General features: G+C 34.5%; 1 protein-coding gene across 1 annotated transcript; it reads left to right on the forward strand.

Moving 5' to 3' along the window:
- Positions 1–6,652: 6,652 nt before the first annotated feature.
- Positions 6,653–25,007, forward strand: SCD1 (stomatal cytokinesis defective / SCD1 protein (SCD1)). Its single transcript, XM_079063350.1, has 31 exons — positions 6,653–7,131; positions 8,058–8,151; positions 9,040–9,241; positions 9,718–9,859; positions 10,183–10,283; positions 11,430–11,493; positions 12,176–12,289; positions 13,355–13,572; positions 13,862–13,916; positions 14,002–14,085; positions 14,962–15,157; positions 16,556–16,685; positions 17,106–17,169; positions 17,260–17,304; positions 17,594–17,669; positions 18,268–18,341; positions 18,409–18,459; positions 19,013–19,170; positions 19,709–19,756; positions 19,986–20,043; positions 20,141–20,224; positions 20,415–20,682; positions 20,960–21,135; positions 21,561–21,625; positions 21,700–21,823; positions 21,923–22,104; positions 22,727–22,798; positions 22,877–23,037; positions 23,418–23,459; positions 23,741–23,940; positions 24,733–25,007. Exons 1-31 carry the CDS (start codon positions 6,958–6,960, stop codon positions 24,826–24,828), a joined length of 3,618 nt encoding a protein of 1,205 aa, XP_078919476.1. The 5' UTR covers positions 6,653–6,957; the 3' UTR covers positions 24,829–25,007.
- Positions 25,008–27,288: the final 2,281 nt, after the last annotated feature.

Below are 27,288 nucleotides of genomic sequence, written 5' to 3' on the forward strand. Positions count from 1 at the left end.
GTGTGCCCTTTCTTGTTGCAGTTAGCGCACTGCATTTCCCGGCAGGGTCCATTATGGTGGAAGTTGCACTTGTTGCACTTGGGCAAGCTCCCAGCATACTGTTTCATCGGCGCAGTAGCAGTAGGTGTTATCGCAGCATGAACAGCCACAACCTGCTGCTTTTTGGCAGAGTTCTGCGCCGCCTTGTTCTTCTTGTTATCCCAGAACTTCCGCTTGTTGTCAGCGGCTTTGGAGGGTTCTGGGATGGCCAGGGTTGTTGTGGTTGTCGGGGTGCGGACTCCATGATCAATGAGCCGATGTGCCAATCGCTTGGTACTGTCAAAGGTAGTGGGGTTTGAAGCTAAGACATTCCCCTGAAATGGAGGCACCAGCCCCCAGATATACCTCTCAATTTTCTTTCCCTCAGCAGGGACCATTCCCATACATAGTGGCATCAGATCCCTGAACCTGGCAGTGTAGGCAACTATGTCGGAGCCCTTCATGGTTAGGCTCCATAGTTCCTGTTCAAGTTTCTGAACCTCGCCCCTCGGGCGGTACTCTTCTATCATGAGCTCCTTCAGAGCTTCCCAGCCCATAGCATTAGCCACTATCAGGGTTAGTGACTTGACATGGCTATTCCACCATGTCAGGGCTCTGTCCGCGAAGGTGCAGGCAGCAAATTCAACTTTGCTCCCTTCCGGACAGGAGCAGATCTCGAAGATCGACTCCGTTTTCTCGAACCATTGCGAGAGGGCAATGATTCCACCAGTCCCGTTAAAGGTCATGGGCTTGTAGTTGGTGAAATCCTTATACGAGCACTCTCTAGAGCGTACTGGAGCATCACCTTGAGTGGAATGCACAGTCGTTCCACTCCCGCTAGTACCACTAGCACTAAATTGAGCTAAGGCTGCCGAAACAGCTGCAGCCACTGCAGCTTGGATAGCCGCTGGATTGTATTGTGGAGGAGGTGGTGGTTGAGTAGGAGTTATCGGTGGATTGCGTCTTGGTGATCGGCATGGAGGCATCTTTCAACTAAAAGTTTACAAAGACGAAAATGATAGTAAGAATCGATTGTGAGTATAATGAGAGTTGTCCATGGACTAAGTCGCCATATCCCAACAAAACAGATGCGAGTATGATTGAAATAAAGATCTAACTGTAGAAGGATGAAAGCACTTGGATAAAGATTTCCCAAAAGATTAGATGTCTGTCAATAATATTGGCATAAATGATGTAACAAGTTCGGGAAAAATGACCTCTAAAGTAGGTCTTACATCAAACCAGAATAAGAAAATTTTGACAGCGAAGAGACCTAACAGACTGAAAGTCCAAGGTCTTTAAAATAAGTGGGAAATTAATACTAGAGTCTATACATAGACCTAAATATATCCAAAAGACAGAGTAGAGTAGACTCTACTTGCGACGAGAACCGCTCGGATGAGCGTTTGATTCTGCCTGATGACGTTCCATTTCCAGCATACGCCTTTCGAACGTTGCCTGGCGTGCTCGAAGTTCCCTGACTTCAACTTGGGTTGCAGTAAGTTCTCTCTGCAGGACCTCATTGTGGTCCAGAGTTCTTCCATGAGCAGCTTGTAGATGACGAATACAGACTGTATTGACTCCCGCATCGGCATCAACTTCCATGACTCAGTTGATGGCTGCCCTACCCTGCTCGTCATTTCTAGCAACCCTACGAACCAGGATAGGCAGGATTCTGTCTGCTGAGCCTCCCTCGCTCAGATTGTAGAAGCTTCTGTCTCCATTGTATGGTAAGGGTTGACCCTGTTCTTGACTCCATCTACCCAAGTTCTCAACCTACAGAGGTGTCGGGCCTTGAAAAGCCGGACGAGGGTTAGGATTTGGGATTGGAGCCACTAAGGTAGATCATTAACTTCCGGATCGGAGTCAAAATCCTCCGGGAAGTTCTCTGCGAAGTCATCATCCAATGAAATTGCATGATTCTCTTCTGGATCTGTATCGAGCCAACTACCATTTCCTTGGTTGGGAAAGTACGGGTCGCCAGGGAGATGGAATCCAGCCATGTTATCTACGCGAGAATATGGATAAAAGAGATAGTTAATAGACGTACTACTTAAGATAATTATAGGATGATCCTTACCAGTTACTTCAATATTTGCGTAGTGCATACCAATCATATGTAACCAAAACAGGATAGACCTTCGAATAAGTGACCCTAACTCTAAGTCCACAACCAAACAACGAACAGGAAGTAAAGCAAAGATCATAGATTCTAAGTCTATGACACCCTAGTCACATATAACCTTAGTGTATCCACTCAGCAACTATTGACCTACTAATAAAGACCTTTTAGTTCTCAAATAAGTAATTATAGTAACACAAAATACTCCTATAGTATTTTAAGTTTATGTTCTATTCTAAAGTTTTCATTGTAGTAGTGTTGGTAAGTTTTTAGACTTGCTGCAACACCACAACCATTCCTAGGCACATGCTAATCACTTCTCGGAAAGATATAGTTGATCAGGCTATATCACTCCCAGATCTGATTATATGTCCCCAAGCCTACTTGTGTTGTCCAACAACCGCAATACTTTTGTTCTAATCTAGTATGACACTGATATTAGTATGAATGCATGTATGTATACTTTCGTTAAATATTTTATTATTTAAAAGTATAAACTCTTGGTCAGAGTATTTTAATCCCGTTGTGTTTATAGTTGTATATATTTTATGGGTTGATATACTCAATTCATTATAAACAAAGTTCTGATACCAATCTGTCGCACCCCCAAACCAGAACGACGGAAACATCCGGGGGCGGAGGACGTCATGTACAGTATCATAACAATGCACAATAGTAAACAAGCAACAACATCATCCATTGCATTAATAATATAATTCAATACAAGTGTGTTCTGTGTATAGTTTGAAAGACACCAGAATATGAATCAAAATAAAAGACGAGTCTCGAATGTGCTCCGTCTTCTCAAAATCTGGTCCAGTATACCTATCTACTGGTGACATGAGAATACAAGTTATTTTGAAAGAGTAGATCAGCATTTAAGCTGGTGAGTTCATAAGTATTTTAGTGTCAAATGTTTGTATAAGTTTGATGAAAGTGTTTGTAAATGTTTGATGTAAATGTTTGTAAGCGTTTGATGTAAATGTTTGTATCACCTACAAAATCCTATATTTTCTACTTATAAGGAAATGTAGTCTTCTACCAAGACCCGACTATTCTGTATGTTTGTTCTTTTGTAAAAGTGAGTTTTTTCCCAAGTATGACTATCATTACCAAAAATATAGTTTACATTACCGTTTATGTGAGAAGATCACAATGTGAATGTAATGGGAAAATAAAGATGTACTGTAGTATTGTATATAGTAACTACCATTGTACTAACTACCTTAAACCAATTGTTTAATTAAGGTAAAATGTGATGAGATTATAACCATGCTTGATTGACTAGTAAAACACGACGTTCGAAGACATCGAAATGGTATGACATTCGTCACTCGTAGACCTGCAGGTCCCACTGTAGCTAACAGCAAGGTGTAGGATGGTCAATCCCGTATAGATCTATACACAAATTCACGCTCTCCCTCCAGGAGACTCTGGTTACAAAACGTGACACAACAGTATATTGCCATGCCATGAAGTAGTGGCTCACATTAATGTTATAGTATTCTTGTATTTGTATAGTATGTTCTCTATTATAGTGTATTGTATGTTCTCTCTGCTCTAGTGTATAGTATGTTCTCTCTATTATAGTGTATAGTATGTTCCTCCATCTTTCTCATTATAGTATGTTTTTTCTGTTTCTCGTTATAGTATGTTCTTTCTGTTTCTCGTTATAGTATGTTTGAACTGACTCATGTATGAACTGACTCTTGTATGTTTCATTGTACTAGAAATAGTGGGTAGTAATCCTCTAAACTATACATATTATAGTTTACTAGTAAAGATGTTTGAATGACTGATCATGTTTGTACACCTTTGCTACCCAAAGGTATTGAACTGATGTAAGAACTTTTATATCTATACACATATACATAATATATAACTAAGATCGAAACGACACTCGGACAAACAACCGATACCCTAAGTCCATAACCAAACAAGGAACATGAAATAAAGCGAGTTATCAGTCCTAAGCCCTTTCAACCTTATTTATATAACTATATCTATATAGACACGATTTTGACAATATATAAATCTAAAAGAGTTTGATAAAGCGTTTAGCATATAAAAGAGTTTTAACTATTTGAATGGTTATAGATGACTTGATGTCTTTTTATAAAATGTTTTGAAATAGTTTGTTTGATAACACAGTTTTGAAGTATAAGAAATCCACTTGTTTGATAGTTATTAATCACCTGTGATTGATACGATAACTACAATGTTTTCTACTTGTATCCCCCCCCTCATAAAAGCATTTAAAATCATTTAAAAGATAAGTTAGGGGTATGAACTCACCTGTAGTGAGTGATTCGAATGTAAGATCGATATAGGATGCTAAGTGTCAAGTGAAGTCTCGAGCACAAACGGATCCTATTAAGCATATAATGACACATATATGTATATAATTAGTGTATATAACAACTAATCATGATAGGGAACAACCTTAGGGACTAGGAAACACTTGGAATGAAGTGTTACAATCACATATGATTGTACTAAAGGTGTTCACGGCCACACAAGTGTGTGTTTACGGCCTAGATGTGTTCACGGCCAATGAGTTTACGGCCAACACATGAAATAGCAAGGAGTTTACGACCAAGACTTGAAGGAGTTTACGGCCATGCAAGGGTTTATGGCCGTAAACTCTTGATGTTCTTGCTAAAAAGGTTGTTTCTAGGATGTTAATCAAGAGCTTCTAATGAATATCAAGTATATGGAAAAGATACTTACGATTTGGAAGCTAAAAGAGGTGATTACGGCCCAAAGAACTAGTGTGTGTTCTTGGTGTTCTTGGTGTTCTTGAAGATCTAACCCCAAAAAGATATGAATTCACGGATGAAATCATGGGGTTTTACTAGATCAAGAAGGATATCAACAAATAAAGAAAGAATCACTTACAACTTTTGCGAAAAATAGAAGTGTTCTTGATGATACTTGAGAGAGAAATGAGTGTTCTTGACTTGGAAGTGTGAGAAGTGAAGCAAAATGAAGGAATATCATACTTAAAGGTGGAGTTCACGGCCAAACAAGAGCTTACGACCGTAATCTCTAGTTTACGGCCGTAAACTCCAAGTGATGGAGTTTTTCGGCTTGAATGCTGCACAATGAACTCTAGTAGATACTTCCTAACACTCAATCCTTGAATGTACTAGGCTTAGAACACTCAAACACACTTAAACAATGCTAAAAGATAGCAGAAACAAGTCTGACTCTTGATTGAATTGAATGACTTTACAAGACATAAATTTCGGGTTTTCACAACAATTGATATCAGAAACCTACAAATCATGTGTAGAAACTTATAAAATTGACTATGTTAAACATTTCATTGAACTCATCGCATGCCAAATTGACCTAAAAATAAACCGGGATGAAATTGCAATACATGTGCAAATAGCTTTCTGACTTCTGGTCTTAAGAGTGGGAGAATCAGATTAAAATCATCTCCAAATTGATAAAATACATGACTTAATGGGAGGATTAACCGTTAATATGCTGATTCTTCATTCCCGAACCACTATTGGCACATAAAATAACTGATATCAGAAACCTATAAATCATGTGTCGAAACTTATAAAAATGATCCCAAAAAGCTCAAAATCGTATGTTTAGAACTTGAAAACCATCGGTACATACCTTCAAAACCAAGGCAAGCAGAAATTTAGCTTCGATTCACCGTTCTTCTTCTCCACAAATGAATCCCCAAACGTCACTTCTCAACTCCGTACAGAGTAGCGTGACTCTGTCGTGGTCGGCAACAATCGTCGATTGACCGGAGGAAGACAAACAACAAAATGGATAGAAGTACCTGTATTATGCAACAGACGTTAATCTCTGATGGAAGATTGAGGGTTTGTCAATGAATCCTCTTCGGGAAATTGAGGGACGGTGGTGGAAACTTTGAGAGAAACAATAATATTTTGGACGGAAGAAGATAGCAGCAGTCGGTTGAGGCAATGGGATGAGGTGAACCGGAAGCATGATCCGAAGAAGAACGAAAGAGGGACGATGACCTTTGCGTGTGAAGATAGGTGACCGGGAAACTAAAACTGTTCCTAAACGTGTTGTCCGTTAAATATGTATATTAATTATAGATACAATGTAAAAAATAATATTAAGAGTTGGAAATAGTGTAAACACCACGACACCTTCTTGCCTTAGGGGGTGTTTGAGATTGTTTTTTAAACTAAAAAGTCATTTTTAGAAAAAGACTTTTTGATTTATGTTTTTTTTTCAAAAAAAAACTTTTAAAATGTGTTTGTATGAACTTTTGAGGGTGTAAAAGGAAAAAAACAAAAAGTTACTAAAAGTCATAAATCTATGACTTTTTAAACGCATCATTTTTCTTTTTTTTTTAAAAAGTTAATCTAAATTTTGAAGTTACCAAATAACTTTTTAAACTTTTCACTTTTTGAAATAACTAAAGATTAAAAAAAAAAAATTATTTGTTAAGGAATGCCAAACAACCACTTGAATCTAAAAAAAAAAAGAGATCATATTTCGGTCACTTTCTCAAAATTTCCTATACAAATTCATTCCCGGATCGCAAAATCGCTGGGACGACCTGCCTTTGAAACATCTGACTGTACCTATTCATCATCAAATTACTTGATTCATCAGATCCATTTCATTCCAACAATCACCCGGTCACTTTCACATCACTTTGGAAGCAGATCTAGCAAAGTTTCCTTTTTAAAGTTCACAATAATCAAATCCATCTGTCTGAGTAAACTTTGTTAAGTGTTCAATCAATCAACTATGCTGCATTCTATATCTCTTTCTAACTTGTAATTCAAGTGTATTTAGAGAGAAAGCGAATGAGTCAGTTGTTCGAGTACTTCGTGGTGTGTGGAATTGGACCAGAGATTCGTACGCTGGATGGTGAAAAAGGGTTTCACGGAACAGGGGTTTTCTATTTAGCTTCTCTCCTTGATCAGTATCCTCCTCCTACTCACACGCTCTATCCTCCTCCTCCTCCCCAACTTCCCACCGTAAGTTTCCTGATTCCAATGCCATTCGATGTCATTATTCTTATGTAATAGCTTGTGCTTTCTGTTATTGCTTTACGATTTGACTCTCCTTTCAGAAATTGAACCTAGTCTTTCTAAAATTGAAACTGATGTGCTTTAGGCTACAGTTTAAACTCCAGCAGCAAGATGGTCATAATTTCAGTAGTTATTATAAGTTTCTAATGTAGTCAGCGATTTTACCTTGAAAGCTACTTAAGTTACATATCAATTTTGAAGTTGAAATCAAACAAATTTGCATCGCAAAGTCAAAAGCTGCAACTCATCCTTTCCCTTTTGGAATGAGGAGTAATGTGCATCTTCTGATATATGAACCGTGATTGTGGCAAGCTCTGTTCAATTTTGGGGGTTTTTTGGCCGTGAGTTAAAATGATTATTACATTTTCAAGTCAGAGGTATCAGTGTCAAAACCTATTTATGATTATAATTTTTCTGAAGTGTTAAAGTAATCAAATTATAAGAAAACTAAGATAAATGTATGTTTTCAAATTATCATCACCTTCCGATTCCTCAAGTCACAGTAATCACCTTGAAAAAACATGTCCAACACTTAAGTTTATTCGAGACATACATAGGATAGTTGCTGGTAATGTGGTTTGTATGAGATTGTGGTTAAGTCAGAGTAAATGAAACACAAGAGTGGTAGATGAAAGCTTGAATTATGTTTTTCATGGTTCACAATTTTATTGAAGTGATAGAATTAGTAAGTGAATATGGTGAAAATAGGTGTTCCATTGTGTATTTGGAATTGGCCCCTTGTGGGCACTGTAGTGATTTACATACAAATCATGTCACATGATGATGCTCTTGGGATATGATAATTTACTTCACTATTCTTATTCATGTTATTTTCCAGTCTTAATAATATCCACGGTTTATTTGTAATGCAGTGTGTTCTACCGGCTGGTGTGGAATTCTACACAACTGGGTTTGATTCAAGCAATCCGTTATCTTTCCCACGCAGTTATCCTATTGTTTTAACTGGTATGTAACCATTGAGTAAATGTCGAGGGTTTTTATTTTGTTATTTTTGATTACTATTTGTTTAGCAATTAGCACATACCAAACCCAACCCAAATGGTTGTTCCACGATAAACGCGGGGTACCAACTAGTGCAAAGACTTCCCTAAGGGGGAATTAAATTTTAGTGAGGTTTTTGGTTATGGTAGAAGAATTTAGAAATTTATAGTGGTTTGTTGTAATCATTAGGAACCGAGAGGTCTATAAGTAGTAATATAGCTTATCATGAAGGAGATATTGATATGATGAATTCACAAACAAAAAACTAATAATATGATGAATGCTTCCTTTATGGATGAGCATGGTGGGACAAAAATGGCGAAATATGTTAATTGACAAAATACTAGATGACCCCTTGAAATTAAATTAAGGTCAACTAAAAAAGTACAAAAGTGCAAGTCAAGGTATGTTATGTTGACAGGGAAGTTGAAGATGTGATCAGTGAAGGGCAATTCTTATATTTTTTTAGGGGTTGGTTGGGTCAGTACAATGATGTGGCAAGAAAAATTCTGATAGTCCTTAATATGTAATTTTGTAGATTATTTGTTTGAAGTTATAGTTTGTTTTATAATTATGCGGATGGAGACACTTAATGGCATGTTAGAGGCAGTATTATAGATTTTTTTTTTTTTTTTGGAACGGTAAATCTACTCTACTTCTAAGTCCACCTATGTCCTTGACGGGACTTGAATCCTCAACCTCAAGGAGGGATAACGCTGGGCTATAATTTTAGAAGCCCTTTGGTTTTGGTTTGAATTTTAGAATTTTAGTTAATTAGTTTTTATTTTGTAATTATGCAATGACATAGACTGATAGACACAAGTGTTTTATTATTGTGTTGGTTTGGTGCAGAGGGCGATGGTTCTAAAATTTATGTGAGTTGCATTGCTTTTCGGGATCCTGTTTGTGAGGATATTGCAGAAGCTTATCGCATTCCTACAAATTCATTTGCTGATAAATGTATCTGTCTAGTTTCACGTGCTCCCAGTTTTCACATCCTTCGGGAAGTACTAGAGAAAATACATCAACTTTGCTTTTCCTCTAACGGAAGCAGGTAACAGTATAATATTATGCCTGATACGAATACGACCAGAGTGTGTGGATAATGATAATTACCTGTCTGTCTGTATGCACATATCTGTTCTCGTTCTCGTGTGTTGATGCATCATTCTTTTATGTTAGCGTGCAAATTCATCATCAAAAAAGCTTCTTCAGTCCTGTCCTGGCTTGTGTAACAAACACAGGCGGTTATTTTGATTATATCATCAATTTCCAATGTTCTAAACATGTACTTCTTTCTTGAACATAATGAATTATCATTTAGACATCTATCTCATTCTCATCTCTTTAGAGTTTTAGTAAACAAGTTGTTGCATGTATATATATTCCTTTAGGGGAGAAATAGCAATGTGCTTTCCAAATAATTTTCCTATTACTTTCAAAAGTAGAATAGTAATTTGAAGATACAGTATAGGCTTTGTTTTAGGATATGGAAAACAGTTATATATTGGATTGGATTGGATTTTGCAGCAAGCCATTATGGGATGTTATCTCGTATACGGTGTCTAACGTACCTTTGCCTACTCCTGGAAAGGGACGTGTTCTCTTTGCCATTGAGAATAGCCTGCTTTCCGTTGACTTTCCGCCCAAGGATGGCCTTCCTCACGCTGATGTAAGTGCATGAATTTTCCCATATGGAAAAACTCGAATATGAAACCTTTACCTGCCACGTGTTTGCTTGTTGGGAATGGACTGGAATTCAAAATTACTTTTAATATATATATATATATATATATATATATATTATGTATGTATGTATACGGTTTTAACAAAAAACGGAATGATAGATTCTGATATGAAGGATTCCTATGGATTTAAACCAAACACAAACATAAATACAAATACAAACACAAACACACACACGCATGAATTCCAATTCTGTTAGAATTCCTTTCCTTTTGGGTGCTGATAATTATTGCCCGTTTACTTGAGCAGATATCCTTTCAACCGCTGGTGCAGTGCCTGGATGTGGATAACTTCATCAAACTGTTTACAGCTGTATTAATTGAGAGAAGGGTTTTGCTTCGATCAGACAAGTAGGTCTTTCTTTCATTTAAGATCCAACTTCTGACCTTTTTTTCTGGACTATTTTCGCTTTTAGATCTAAAGTTGCCATCCCCATTCCATTCCATTCCATTCTGGCATGGCATTTTAGTTGCAGATATGTACGTACGGAATTGAATTATGATGGAATCCGAATATCCCACTAGTAGTAGTGAAGGACTTTTTGTTCAATAAACATGGAATTCAAATGCCCTCCCTAAACCCGAATATTTTATAACTAACAGTCTTCTCTTTGATAAAAAACATAATTTAAATATTTTTACAAGTATTTGAAGAAGCTCAAATATTTTTACAAGTTTTTTGACAATAATTTGTATGTTTTGTAGAATAATCAATTATATTTAATTCTAAAATAGTTTAAACAAGAAATTAATAAAAGGGTTAAAAACAAAGAATAATTTATAAAAGATCAATAAAGGGGAATTTTACCATTTATCCTTAGTTACATTCCGAATCTTTTGATGGATTTATAGACCAACAAATATATACAAATTTCCATTCCATTTCCTACAAATGCTAATAATCCCTTCCAAAACGTTATGTGAACCATAAGGTTGGAGAGAAGGTATCACACATTTGTAGGGTATTAGTTAAAAGATGATATTACACAATGATGGGTGAAGAAATGTAAAAGTTTGAGTATATATGCAATAATTGCAACTATGTTTAAGTCCCCATGGTGTTTTCTGCTGTTTCTTTTTTATCATAATGGACTTAGTCCATTAACCTCTACATATCAGTCATCAGTGTTTCTGTGTCCTTTTGACTTGACTTGATGCCATAAATTAAAAACCACTTAATAGAGAAAGTCAGGGAAAGGACTACACCTAAACTCAGGAGCCTTGCTCTTTGTCTTGTACAAGATTTAATTTCAGTGCATGCATTTTAGCAAGGGTAATAAAAAGGAATCCCAAATCCTAAACCTAAACTCGTTATCCCAGAAGGTTGTAATTTTTTACAAATTTGCCCTCGTGTATTCTTCCCTTTTATTTTCTCGAATATCTTTTCAACATTATTTATCCAGACAACACTTAATATGAAAAGAAAAAAAGAAACAATGAAGGGGTTAATCAAGTAAAAGAGAAGTTTTATGATTGTGAATTATTTGTTTTATGCAGATACTCTCTACTAACGCTTGCTTCCGAAGCAATATGCCATTTGATTTATCCTTTCCGGTGGCAGGTAAACTTTTTTGCAGGCTTTATCTATCTCAACTTGTCTTGTCTGTGTGACTTTTTCTGGGAGGCTGCATATAAAGTTTTAACATGGGAAAAAAATAAAAAAAAAGTTTGTAGACTGTAGTCCAATCCAATTATCTTCGGCAACTTAACTTAACTTAACTTAACTTTGAGTTAACAAGTAATTAATTATTAATACATCAACCTGGGCGGGTCTTTCAAGCTTTTAAAAAGATATCATAGGCATACTATACTAACCAACTAAAATAGGGAGGGATAAACGCAATGTAGTTTCATATATCATAGCATCCTACATTCATTTCTTTCTATTACCACATTCTACTTTCGAAAGTTTTGCTTATTATCCTACTTTGAGTTTGAATAATCTATGCAAATCCTGACATCGTATTTTCTGTGAAAATCCTACCGAATTATGGCACTGAAAATTGCTTGTACCAGCTATCTATGATTGGATGGATTTTCCAAAGCACAAAATAGGCTGTGCTAAGTACGTTGCTAACTATGATAGAATTTTGAATTAATTGGATTTATAGCTTTAACAAACCCAAACCACCAGTAAAGGAATTTTCTGAACCAAGTAACATTACATGATATGACTGAAAATAGTGTGATGTTTGATTGGATTGGTATCTGATATGAATATGATTGTTTGTGTGGTGAATCAGCATGTCTACATTCCGTTGCTATTTTTCAGTGGAGTTGACTATATTGATGCTCCTACACCATATATGATGGGGCTTCATTCAGGTGTTGATACTACTGGTCTCTCAATGGATGGTGTAAGTTGTTATTTTTTTTTTGTCCTTAAACCGCTGTTACTGCTCACTGCTTGTGTTAGTTTCTTAGGCCAATACAAAACTCCTTTCATTTCTGCCACGCAATTATTTTGTACATCAATGCATTTATTTACGCACGCCTTCTAAAAGCCATACCAACAACTTAATAATCCTTTTTTAATAGTTAATACTTGTCCAAATAATAACATTACTTATTTAATTAATAAAATATTTCAGACATTATATTACAAACTACTAATAGTAATTATTACCTTTACATCAACCAAACGTTTAGCATCTTTTAGTATGCAAATATATTAACATCAACCAAACGTTTAGCTTCTTTTAGTAATTATAATAAGTTAAGCTTCTTTTAGTATGCAAATATATTTATAAAATAATAAATTAATTTAATCAATCGACATAGATAATGTTAGAACTTCGAATTCAATGTAATAATAATATTAAAAGAATGGGGTCCATACACATACCCATTGGCATTGCTAAGAGACTTCCATTTGTTAAAAGTGGGTTTGCATGGATGCCCTTATTGGTTATTATTATTTTTTGCATAATAAAACTTTGTCTTCTGCATTTTGGATAGCTGTACTGTATGTATTAAGGGTGGAACTATTCTTTTCTTTAGCTGGTTAGGACGATCAGGAAGAAAATCTTTTGCACTTTTAGGGGCAGAGCAAAACCTATAAATTAAAAATGACTATGCTATGCCTTGCATTTAAAGAATTAAAATCCCAGAATTAGACTGAAATCTAATAGAATTGGAGATTTGTTTTATTAAATATAATGAATAATGACAATTTTACATGAGAAAATATGTTGAGTTTTTATTGGTAAGCTATGTATAAATATTTTTATTTTCTTTAAATTTGCTTGGACCGCCCTTTGCTGTAATCTTCTTTTTGGAATAATTCAGTGCCACCTCAATAGTGCATGTGAATCTACTTCACTTATATGTATATATATATATATATATATATGTATGTATGTATATGTATATAATATCATTTGATAGTTGAAAATCAGAGGATTTGGGGTTGGTGGGTGTAGGTAGTGGTTGTTGATCTTGAACATAATTGCATCATTAGCTCAGAGGAGATTCCGCCAATACCGGAGCCAGAAATGAGTTGTTTACGGAGTGAGATCTTGAAGTTATTGCATCCGAATGTTGTTTGGATAGACTCAATGAAGGCTGATCTTGACTCATATCACCAATATTCAAGATTTAACACCAAGCCTTGGTCCCCCGACCATGATGTGCAACTCAGGTAATACTGTCTCAAACACTTACTAAATCCATTTTCCATCTAAAACTATTTTTAATATTACTACTTTTCTCCCTCCCTATATTACTTACTTCTTAAAAAAAAATCTACCCATTTATTGTAATTGAAACTATAAGATAAAAAAAAAGTTAACTATAATTGGGTATATCTTTGCCTTGATTAGAAAAAAGATTGAACATACAATGTTGTGATGAAAGATAAAATGTAAGTATTTCAATTAATTGAACTGCATTTTGATTTGATCTTTGGAAAACTTTCCTTTATTCTTCAGGATTATTTTCCTTAAGTTTTTTGCTTCAATCTTGGGAGGCTACCGTAACTTCATAGTAAGGAGGAATAAACCCACCCTGGCCTGTTATAATTCTTTCTAACCTCCTCCTGCATTGCATATGCTCATATTTCATTTTCCAGGAAAATACTGCAAATCAAGTGTTCAACACTCAAGCTTTTCTCAAGAAGCGTTCCCGCGCAACTCACCAACCAATAGATGAGATGGTAATGGCCTATGCCTATGGCTATGTGTTTAACTTATGCTTATTAGAACCTCCATACATTCTGATTCTGCATACTTACATGATGAATTGTTTTTAATTAGGTTAACTGCAGAAAATAGCAACATACTAAAATTGATTTGTTTCTTATGGTATCTTCTACTTTGAAAAATATACCCAATACTAGCCATCCAAATACAAACCAATTTTAACTGCCATACAATTTGCTATGATTGATTCGGTAGAAATTTCAAAAATAAGAAAAATGCTGAAACTACAATGCTATAATTGTTTTTAAATAACAATGCCTTGATATAATTAGATTGGAAGTACAATGCTGTACTCTAACAAAACGAAATCAAAGTAATTAACAAACTGCTGCTGCATTTTTCCCTTTATAATTGCTTTTCCTTTTTATATATATCCATACATTCCTGTTATCGGTCTGAGTCTAATTAGAATAGGTTGTTGTTTAAGTTAATACTTAATAGAACTTTCATACATTCTGCATAACTGTATTAGCAATCGTATATAATTGGATTAAATGCAGAAAAATAGCAATATTCTTTGATTGATTTGTTAATTATAGGATCCTACTTTCATTTTTTTTTCTTATTACAACATTGTACTTTGGAAAATCTATGAAATCATAGAATTAGTATCCAAATACAAAACAGTTCTCACTTGTATAATTGGGCGGGTTTTTTAAAGACAAAAAATTGTAAGTACAATGCTGTAATGAAAGTAGGATGCTCTAATAAGCAAATAAACAAAGTACATTGCTATTTCTTGCATTTAGCCATTTATAACATGCTTTTCCTTTTTATTCATCTATACAATCCTGTTATTGGGTGTAATTTTTTTTTGAACTGTTGCATAGGTAACTCAGTTTCTAGAGTCTCAAGGATTCTTGGATTATTTGGAAAGAGGTTTAGGTTCTGGTGAAAACAGTAGTAATCTTGTTGATAAGTTACAAGATGCAATTGGAAGAGGTCAAAATCCACTCTCTATATTGCCCTCAGCCTCAGCAGAGCCTGAGATTATAACTATTTCTGACCCGGGTTTAGGAATATCAGGTACTTTTTCATGTTACTTTATCAAAGGAATCGGCATGTGAAGGAATCAATCATAATCCGACACACATTAGCTTGACTGAAAATGGAATGGTGTTGAGTAATTTTTATAATTATATTTATATTTTTTAATGTAAATGTGTTTAGTTGAAATTTTTAAATATTTAATAATAATAAAGGTATTTTGATCTTCTAATAAAAAAGGGAGAATTGCAACTCTGAATGACGAAATTCATGGAACAAGAATGTTTGAAAGATTCCGAAAGAATTAAATTCTGTCCATTTGGCAACCAAACACACTATGGAATGGAATATTGAATTCCGATTCCATTGGGATCTTATCTGATTCTGATGATTCCATTATTCTTTGCGAACCTTTTAGGTTTTGTGTTTATAAATATGTGGTACCCTAGGCTCCCAAAACCAACCACCACCAACAGGTTGTGTGTCTGTGTCCTATGGCCTATGCTTTAAGGTGTTGATCGGTAACCCCCATATGGATGATATATCTGGTCAAAGAAAGTCCCTCAACAAGTGACATAGTGCTCACACATACATTAAGGGGTGTTTGGGATTTTGCTTATTTAAAACAACTTATGTTTTTCTATACAAGTGCTTAATAGCTTATGAGGTACCAAAACGGAGTTTAAGAAAAAGTGTTTGGATTAGCTTAAAACGAAATAAGTTGATAATAAGTTGTTTTTTAGTGTTTGTCAAATTCTTCTTATACATGTAAAATGACTAAAAACATATTATTTGCTTATTTAACTTTACATATAACAATCTATTTGTTATCATTTATATCTATTATATGATTTTAAACCAATAACATTAAAGAAAGTATCTTTTACAAAAAAACGATATCTTCAATAACATTAAATAATATGTTTTACAAAAAATGTCAATAATGTTTAAATTTAGTAAAAGTGAAAACATGAAATATGATATATTTCACATTTGACATTAAGTGTATCATATGATTGAAATCACTCGACGCTCAACATTTATTTACATATGAAGAAAAAAATGGTTACATAAAAGAAATTTAGGTAAGGAAGAAAAGCTGTGATACATAAATGTTTTTAAGGATAAAAGAGTAAATCTAATAAGGAGTTTCAAATACGTAAGGGATAAGCAGTTTTCAGTTTTTTGTATCCAAACACTTAAAAATGCATGCATGCTTATTACTGGTGGGGCGGTGATAAGTTAATAAGCATGCTCACCTTGTGGCTGGGATTGGGGGAAATTGGTGATGATTGTTTTCTGTTTCACTCCACCTCAAACTTATAATAATAAAGTAGCAACTTAAAATATATGTGGTGGTCTGGTGTCAACCAGCAATGTTGGTTGATTTGTTTTTGTTTTTCAATTGATTTTGTAAGTTTGCTGATGAACTTTCAGGATCTGGTGGTAGATATACTTATGACAGGTTCCCTTCCAACTATAGATCACAAGACCAGGAGGAGAAAAGAAAGCAGATACTAGCTGCAGCCAGTGGAGCTCTTGAATATGCCGCAAAGCATACTCCTAGGTCAATATTTCCATTTATTACTTCCCCTTCTTTCTATACTTTTTCGTATTAAGCTATTATACCATTATACTTGCTATCTTTTTCTTATTACATGGAAAAATCTATCCATTTATAGCAGTGAAAATGCTATACTTTGTAAAGTGCTTAAATATATATATATATAAATACTTAGGATAATAACGTAAAAGATTTGTAAACTAATTTGATTTAATGCTAACCTAGAAACCTGCTATTACAGGTAATAAGGGTAAAAATAAAAACTTGGCAACTTTTGGACATTAACAAACAAAAAATCGTCACAGGAACAAAACCCTAAAAAATATCCATAAAAGTACATACATAGCATTTAACCGAAATTTGTTGTTCAAGTATAATTCAGCCAAGTCTGTTGCTAAGTTTTGATATATTGTTTTATGCCAGCTCACCTTCGGTGTACGCGGATGGAGACTCCAAAGGAGAAAGTTTAAGTCCTAGAGAGAGAGCTGTGAGTTCTCTTAAATCTTAATCACAACTCATCTCATCTCATCTCATCTATCTGCTGGTTTTGTGATTCTAAATATTTTGCAACTTGCAGGCCGAACGGGAGCGCATGGTCTTGGATATAAAAGTGAAATTGCAGGTCAGGAAAGGGTCTTTTCGTAATTTTATCCTTTTGGGATAATTGTTCATGGAAATATCATTTTGACATCCTCCATACTTTTACCCTTTTGGGGAATGTGTGCCTGCCTGTTTGTATTGTGTAGACACACACACACACACACAAACACAAACACAAACACAATGGGGGGTCAAAAAGTGCTACAAGTAGTCAATTTGTATTTTGTTTGTTACCATCTCAGTTGTATATCTATGAATCTTGTTTAATTCTTTCTCCCAAATGCTTTTTGTTATTCTGAATGGCCAAACAGGGTCTATGGCTACGTCTTCTGAAATTGGGAGCCACTGATGATCCTTTGTCATCTTTTGAATACGGAACAATCCTAGGTACATTGTTTCTATTTTATATGGCTTATATTTTGGAATAACAATCTACTTTTCTAAAATCATCCTACTTACAAAAATTCACCCAATTATATTTATACCGAACCAGTTTAAAAGGTTAGTCATTGCTTTAATTGGCTGGATTTTTCAAAGTACAATGCTGAATGCCCTAATAAGAACTAATTTCAAAGTACAATGCTGTAATAAGTAAATTAAACTACAATGCTATAATAATATATTTTTGGAAGTGCATTGCTATTTTATGCATGTACCCTTTTTTTTTGGGCCAAATGTGAGATTAGCAATGCACTTTCAATTATTTTTGTATTATAGCATCATTTTATATTAAGGTATTCTACTTTGAAAAATCTAACCAGTTATAGCAATGTACTTCCAATCCTTTTTTTTTTTTTTTTTTATTGTAGCAGTGAAAGTTGCTTTGTATTTGAATAGCATTGCTATAACTGGGTAGATTTTTCAAAGTAGAATGCTGTAATAGGAAGAAATGAAACTACATTGCTATTTTTTTCATATTAACCCTTGTATTTATAAGGATCTTAGCTAATTGGTTTTTGGCTTCTGCACATATAATCTTTTGTAGCTTTGATAGAAATTGATGCAGAGGGGATTGGTGGTAGTGGATTTGTTGAATGTATAAGGGAACACATTCACTCGGTATGCACACTTTGAACCCTGATTTGATTGAACTTTGTTGTCGTGATTTTAATCTTTGTGGTTTCAGGGTTGGAAAGGTCACTTGACTGAAGAGCAGTTCACTGCAGTGAAAGAACTGGTATGTTATATTTATGGTCTATGCTATTTCTATTCCTTGGTTGAGAATTATTCTATTCAAAGGGCTAAATGCAATAATAGCAACAAGCTTCCATTTAATTGTTTATTTTATAGCATCGTACTGCCATTTCATTATATTTCAGCAGTGTACTTTCATTTTTTTTTTTTGGTTATTAAGGTATTAGCGTTGTATTCTCATCAGGACATTTGAAAAATCTACCCATTCGTAGGTAGCTGTGAAAGTTGCTTTGTAATTGGAGAAAACGCAAGTAAATAGATAAATGGGAGTAGGGTGCTATTTTTTACTTATTTAGGAGTCAACACTATAGACATATTTTGATGGAAGTGCTTTGCAATGTTATTAAAATTCACCATTGCTTATGTTGGAAGAATGGCTTTATTTGTGCAATAGCTGTTTGTAGAAGAAGTGCTGTGTGGATTCTTCTCTTGGGGAAGTGGATTGAAAAAGCATAATGGGGAAAGATGTTTGCATTTTTATTTAGCTTTACTGTTATAAGTTTTGAGATTTTGTATTTTCTTTTTATGTAACACAGCTAAAAACGGCAATTACTCGTGCTACCTCGAGGAATGATATAGCAACCATTAGAGATGCCCTTGAAGTTTCAGCTGAAATGTACAAGAAAGACAGGAATAATGTTGCAGATTACGTTCAACGCCATCTTCGTTCCCTTTCCATATGGGAGGAGTTACGGTATGTTTTTACTTGACTTCATTTATCTGTTTTCTGTTTCTTTCCCTCCTCCCCTTAACTGTTTTCAAGATAAATCATGTTTAAGGAAAAATAACAGCAAATGGAAGGAAATAAACAATAAATTTGTAAAAAGTTACGACTTAAGGGAGAAACCCTTATTTTTCTAAATTTCTCTATTAACTCTTTTTTCTGCATCAAGTCAAAATAAAACACCTATATGTAGCTTATGAGATTAAGGAAGGGACTCTTTCTTTTCTTTTCCCATCGACTTGACCAAGTGCTGAATGATGTTTAAAAAGTATTTGGGAAAACAACCGGAATTTGAAGTAAAAAAATAAATGAGGGCAAATCTGAAAAAAAAGATTTTAACTTTCTTTGGTTTTTTCTATTAAGTCATACATAGCTTACCAGATTATGTATGGCAAATCTGGAAAAAAAAGACTTTACTTTCTGCATTAAGGTATATAGCTTAGCAGATTAAGTCCATGAAGTCAACTATCCAATGACTAGTGTTTTATATCTACGAATCTTATTGCAGCTTCTGGGACGTGTACTTTGAGTATCTAATGGAATGCTTTTCAAACAAGTAAGTAGCAATTTATTGTTATTTCCCCAACCCAAGATTATCTATTTCTTGCATAAATTGGTATAAACTAGTTCTCCTTCCTTATGGATTTTGAAGATTAGTTGCACCTTTTTTGGGTGGGACAAAAATTGCAATTTATGTTCCATTGACACGAGCCGCGCTCCCAGTACAATCCACACACGTTGCTATTATTATTATTATTATTATTCCTAAGAAAAGAATCTGTCAGGTCAACTAACTATGCGGCATTGGTGACTGCACAGCTAATTATTTTGGCGACACACATGGTATGGTACATTTTGATTTTTGTTTCATCTTTAGCTTTTACATTGTTGTGTTGTGCTTGCTGATTTAATAATAATACTAGTAATTAATTTGTTGAAGGCGGGGCTAGGCCTTCCTGACACCGATTCATGGTATATCATCGAAACGATTGCAGGGAAGAACAACATCGGTTACAGTCATATTGTAAGTAAGATTTAATGTCGATTGCTTTGCTGGTGAATATATATATATATATATATATATATATATATATATATATATATATTTATTTATTTGAAGAATCTCCAGACCCAATCCATGGGTCTGCAATCAATGCATTCCTGTTTCTTCTTTTTCAATGAATGATATAAGTATACTGTGGGTGTGGGTGCAGATAAAGCTTCGGGGGTATATGTCGCATATCCAGCAGCTATGTGTTGGTTATTGGGGTGTTTATTCAGTGAAGTCGGCAAGTGTGGGAATGGGATTGCTGCCCTCCCCACGACCACAAGACGCTTCCTCGGCCATAGGAATAGACAACCAACAACCTGCAGAGGCTTCTGGTAGGAGCTGGGTCCAAAGCATGTTTACCAGGGACACTACTACACTACGCACCAACTCCTCCTCATTCACCCGTGTTCGTAAATGGACCTCTGATCAAGGTACTTACTTGCCCCACCCAAATTCTATCTATGCCAACCTACTTGTGATTCTTTGTTGACAATATGTAAACTCATCATTCCCCCATTTACTTCCACCAAATTATAGGAAATACCCACTTTATTACCATAATATTATTTACCAATGTATGTTCAGTTCGTTCATGTTCTTTACACATAACATAAAAGCAATCAATCAATGCTCATATCATAAGTAGTGCATTAATGCAGTGCATTGTTTGTTATTCCCACAGAATTTGATTTTATATTTTATTGATAGGTAAAAGTGAGAATGGTGTTAGTGGACAACATAAACTACAATCTAGCATCCGGACACTTAGGGGCCATAATGGTGCAATCACTGCATTGCATTGCGTGACACAAAGAGAAGTTTGGGACCTTGTGGGTGACCGTGAAGATGCTGGATTTTTTATAAGCGGAAGTACAGACTGCACTGTAAGCTTCCTATTCCTATAACTCACTCATAACTGTATGTATGTATGTGCAGTGTCTCATCATTCAGGCATATCTCAGACATATACATACATATAAATCATTCTGCATTTCTCAAATATTGATAATCACATATGCTGCTAAAGTACCTACTCATCATAATTGGAATATGTTTGCGCTTGGACTGCTAAAAGGCACAACTTCATTTTAACCCTTGACCTTATACCAATAGTTACATTTTACATGTCATAGTTCAATCTAGTTTTATGTTGCAGGAAATAGCAGTTCACTTTTGTTGATATGTTTTTCATTTCTTCCAATTAAAATCTATGATATTTTTCAAGTAAATAAATAAATGAGAGTGTGTTGGTTAGTATGTATTTATTTTGTGAGGAAACATGTTAGTTATTGGTTGTTATGGCACGCAGGTTAAGATTTGGGATCCAAGTCTTCGTGGGAATGAACTGAGGGCAACACTAAAGGGACATACAAGGTGATTTTTGTGTCGTAAGCCTAAAACTTGTGAAATGAGGTGAAACTGATTTTTGATGATGATGATGATGGCAGGAGTGTGAGGGCAATTAGTTCTGATCGTGGAAAAATTGTGTCAGGATCGGATGATGCGTATGTGTTTGTATGGGATAAACAGACAACACAACTTCTAGAAGAGCTCAAGGGACATGATGCCGAGGTAAAGTAAAATCTAAGTTATAATAATAATATTATGTTGTTGAAATTTGAAAATTAAAAAGAAAGGAGGAAATGATTGATTTGGCATTGGCATTGGCAGGTGAGCTGTGCTCGCATGCTATCGGGGGAGCGTGTGCTGACGGCAGCGTATGATGGAACAGTGAAGATGTGGGATGTAAGAACGGATGCGTGTGTCGCCACTGTCGGTCGTTGCTCCAGTGCTGTCCTTTGCATGGAATACGATGACTCTACCGGAGTTTTGGCCGCTGCTGGAAGAGACGCGTATGCCCCTTTCCCTTCCCCTTCCCCTATTATTAATTAATTAATAAATACTAGTATTACTTTTCAAATTGCCAAATAACCCAATTTTTTCTTTAAAAACCTAACCTATGTATTTGTATTCTATTTAGACTGCCCATGTTTTAAATTTTCTTACAAATTTCGTCCAAACCTTTTTTTTTTACAACCTACCAAGGTTGAAAAAATATAAGAAAAAGGTTTAAAATTTTTTAAGTGTAAGCAAAAATGTTTAAAAAGGATGATTTTTTTAGAGGTTTTAAAAACAGGTTTAAAAAGCTTTTCGCAACTTAATGTTGTTTAAACCTTTTTAATTACTTTCTTTATAAAGTTTCAAATCTTTTACTTACTTTCTTTAAGCTTTTCGCAACTTAATGTTGTTCAGTCCCACCGTTTTACCAGTGCAGCCTCTAAGAACCTGTATTTTGCTGGGGCTGGGCTGGAATGGACAAGCTTTCTAGCACTGTTTCAGACATTAATGTCTTTTGCACAACAGTCCCTGTCAATATTTTGGATTATAATTTTTGTCCCATTGACATCATCAGTCCAAATCCAAACACAGTACTAGAGATAAAAAAAAAAGCTTAATGTTAATTTCCTCTAACAGAGTTGCAAACATATGGGACATACGATCCGGTCGACAAATGCACAAGCTTTTAGGGCACTCCAAATGGATCAGGTAAGGAAGGGTCAAGAATTTTTGGTGGCTGGATACACAATTTTTTTTTTTTTTTAAAATCTATGGTGGGTGTGGCAGGTCAATAAGAATGGTTGGGGACACTGTAATTACGGGCAGTGATGACTGGACTGCCCGGATATGGTCAATTTCTCGAGGAACATGTGATGCTGTTTTGGCCTGCCACGGTGGCCCTGTTCTTTGTGTTGAGTACTCCAAGTCAGATAGAGGAGTAATAACTGGTCAGTGTAATTCCATCTTAAAGACTTAAATGCGTTTGTTACATGGGAGTGGGACTGACTGCGTAGCCTAAGCCTAGGGCTTTTTTTTGATGAGGGAGGGAGGGAGGTCTTTTTTCATCCCACCTTCCAGAAAAAGGCTACGTTTGCCGTTTATAGATGACAGATGAGTAGACCAAGTGGAGAGAGAAGCTTTCTAGTGCTATTTTCACAGTGATGAAAGACTGAAAGCGAGTCCTTCTATTCTATCTTTTTATGTAGATACTACTTATAACTTACTATGCTTTTTATGTTTTCGTTTTTCTTAGAAAATCTGTCCAGCCAAGACCCAATTTAGTCTCCTTCAGTATTAATAAATAGGTATCGTATGTAAATGTTTTCAGGTTCAAGTGATGGGTTGGTCAGGTTCTGGGAAAACGAGGATGGTCAGTATCAAAAACCTTTATAATAACTCCTGTTTTTTTTTTTCTTTTGAGGACATAACTTCGCCATGCCATACATTGAATGCAATATATATATATATATATATATATATATATATATATATATATATATATATATATATATATATATATATATATATTACAACTTAAGTCCTAGTTTGTTAATAGGAGGACCGAGGAGATTGTAGTTTGAAAAAGTGTATTGCTAGAATGGTATAATAATAATAAAAATAATGATGATGAGGATGATTTTGTGTGTGTAGGAGGAGGAGGAGGATTGAAAAGTTCAAAGAACGTGACGCTTCATGGTGGTGGTGTTCTGTCAATTAATGCTGGGGAGAATTGGTTGGGAATTGGAGCTGCTGATAATACAATGTCTCTCTTCCATCGACCTGCCTCTGCCTCTGCTTCAAAGACTTCAACCTGGCAGCTCTACAGAACACCTCACAAAACAGTAGCAATGGTATGTATGGTATTACATACACCCTGATTGCCAAAAATACTTTATTGTAGCTTATAAGCTAGCTTTTCATAAGCTACTTTGAAATAACTTTTGGGAAGCTTATGGAGTTTTTTCATAAATATTCCAAATATGCCCTTAATTATACTACTATCTTATGCTAGTTTTTAGTTATATATATATATCTAAATGTCCATTTATGTCATTTTACATGTAATCTAGCTTATCAACTACTTTTTACCAAACACTATTAATTCATAACTTAGCTTATCATCTACCAGCTAGCTTTTCTGCTAGTCTGCCAAATAGGACCTTATTATATCTATACTATATCCCTTCTTCTCTTCTGTCCACACTTACTTTTCTTGTTAGTTGTATTGTGATACACTAAATGTTACAATTGCTTTCACCAACTATAAATAAATAATAATCTCATATCATCCAACCTGTACCACTTTACCATTTTATATATCTTCTACGTGTTTTCACTATGTAGTTACATCATGAATTACTACTTTGTATCTCAACTATTATTACTATGGATAATAATAAAAAAATAAAATGGTGAGTGAAACTACATTGTGTATTTGTGTCTTCTTCTCAAAACTGGATCATGGTGGCCGTGAAAATGGTTCTGTTAAATGGTCAAGAAAATCACTACACAAAACTACAGAATGACTAAATCAATAAAAATGATATATGATGAAATTACGTTTATTTGTCCTCTGATTTGCATTTATATTGGGATACAAGGAATAACTTGAATTTACCAAAATTATGATGTTTTATTTTCAGGTGCGATGCGTGGCTTCTGATCTTGAACGCAAAAGGATATGCAGTGGGGGCCGCAATGGACTGCTTAGACTCTGGGATGCAACCATCAACATTTAAGATTCTCTACAATTCTATTAAAATACTTTTTTTTTTGCCTTTGTCAAATTATTTTAAAGTGTACATATGGACAAACTGCCAAATTCCTCCTACTTTGTTGTTGCTCAATTGTTTTGAATTTTGTTGCAAGCCAAGTGTCGTTGGAGTATTATTAGATATGCCTTTTACTCTTCATTACATTTCATCATCTCAGATTCTCAGTCACTTTTAGTAGCTATCAAGTATTGTTTCTTTTTGACTCACATAACTTAATTTGCTATGTCATAAATTGAGTTTTAGGGTTTACGTTTGTCTTTCATCCTAGTTAGGTCTCTATGTCCTTAATCGAATGGGGTTTTGGAAAGAGTTCCATGGAACACTTTACTGATTTTGTAGAATATGAACATATTGACATGTGATGAAACTCAAAGCAGCATCAGATGCATCATGATTAATCAAATCAAGAAATGTTTTAACTATAATGGGTGCTATCATCTAATATACATTGTCACCCATCCACATACTTAGAACTTAACATCTCATCTGTTGACATAAGTGATGTCAAGATATAAAAAAAGTCCCCAAAGTCCCCATTGCGGATAATGCTAATGATCCTATGAATAAGCAATATCAGACTTTCCAAGATTGACATATATACATGTAGTATAAGAATGAGATTTCTCTCTGAGTAGGGGTAGAACAACCCAATTAATATATTCAGAATTATAACAGGGACACTATGAAATATGATTTGATTTAACATTTTAAATGCAAGTACATATTTTCTTCAAGTTAATATTCTTCTTCGAATTATTGGGATTCCCCTAAATGCAAGTACATATTAACTATGATTACCTTGTTACCTAGATTATCAAGAATTGGTCCGTCGATGACATAAAGTTTTCATTCATGTTTGAGGACAATCGTAAGGTTATGATATGAATTAAGGAAATTGTTTTAGGAAGCTTATCCTTACCGGTGATCAGACATAGTGACCATATAATGGTGTTGTATTTTTTTTTTTTTTTTTTTTTTTTTTTTTTTTTTTTTTTTATCAAATGACATGCATAGATAAATAAAGTTGCATTTTAGTACATTAAAATTAATCTCATTCTAATAATTTTGTAATGATGATGCATAAATAAATAAACTTGTATATTAGTACATTAAGATTGATTTTTCATTCTAATAATTTTGTAATGCTCGAACATAATTTGTTAAACTATGTTTCATACATAGTTCACATATATAAGTTTGAATTCCTATTATACTGTTATATTAATCATATTATTTTTCGGTAGGACAGTTCTTTACTAGTTATACCTATGAAACTCTTTATAACACCCCCAAAACATCATTTTATATTGGGGTTTAAAGCATAATACCATTTGCAAACTTTTATGAAACATTTACAAAAAGCAAAATATCCTTTTATACAGCGATGCATATCATCACACACAATAGAAAAACATTTACAAATTACCATTTCTATTTACATATCAAAAAAACTATAGCATGCTTTTTACAAACTATCTTTTAAAAGTAAGTATTCCAATATCCCCCAAAACCTCATAAAACAAATATCATTTCATAACAAAAAACATTTGTAACGAACATAAAACATTTGTGATATGTACTATTTAAATGTCATTATCTTTTGGGAATTAGAGTCCAGTAAGGATTAAGTTTGTTAGTCGGCCGTAGCTATTATTAGTATTTATGTCTTTCTTGTTCTATGTATTTTTTCAATTCAACAATAATAAAATTTTTGTTGTTCTTTTTTCTTCTCGGTACTATTACTAGTTTCTTGATGGTGTCATAGTAGGCTCGACCCTGCCTTAGTCAATAAACCCTTCTCTGTCTTCGTGTTGTTTAGGTGTTGTCATCATGACCGAAATCAGATTCGGAGATATCCCTGCCGCCCTAGTCAAGCAAAGTAACCTCATAATCATCAATAAAGAATCCATCTCCAATCCAGTCAAATCCAAATGTTAAATACTTAAATATATAAACCTTCCCATTGGTTACAAGATGAATGAGCAAAAATACAATTTATGGTCATAAAGTTTCAATTTTCATTGGAGGAAAAGGTCAAGTGATGTTGTTCAACTAGAAGAGAAAAGTCTAGGATTTAAAAAATGGAAAGCAAAAACTAAAATTGTAATGTATTGGCTCCTAAATACTATGACATCTGAAATTGGTGATCAATTCATGTTCTACAAAACAACCTCTGAAATATGGGAAGCAACACGAGACACTTTTTCAAACCAAGAAATACATCTACCCTATTCGAAATCAAAGGTATCCTACACGATCTTTGACAATGTGAACTTACTGTAACAAACTACTTCATAACCTTAAATCGCTACTAGCAACAATTGGATGTTCTTGATACTCTTATGTGGAGTTGTTCTGTAGATGGAAAATGATACAAACACATGTTAGAGATAGATAGAATTTACAAATTCCTCCTTAGACTAA

The sequence above is a fragment of the Lactuca virosa genome, chromosome 8, assembly GCF_052849685.1.
Source record: "Lactuca virosa cultivar CGN04683 chromosome 8, Lactuca_virosa_CGN04683_v6, whole genome shotgun sequence".
NCBI lineage: Eukaryota > Viridiplantae > Streptophyta > Magnoliopsida > Asterales > Asteraceae > Lactuca > Lactuca virosa.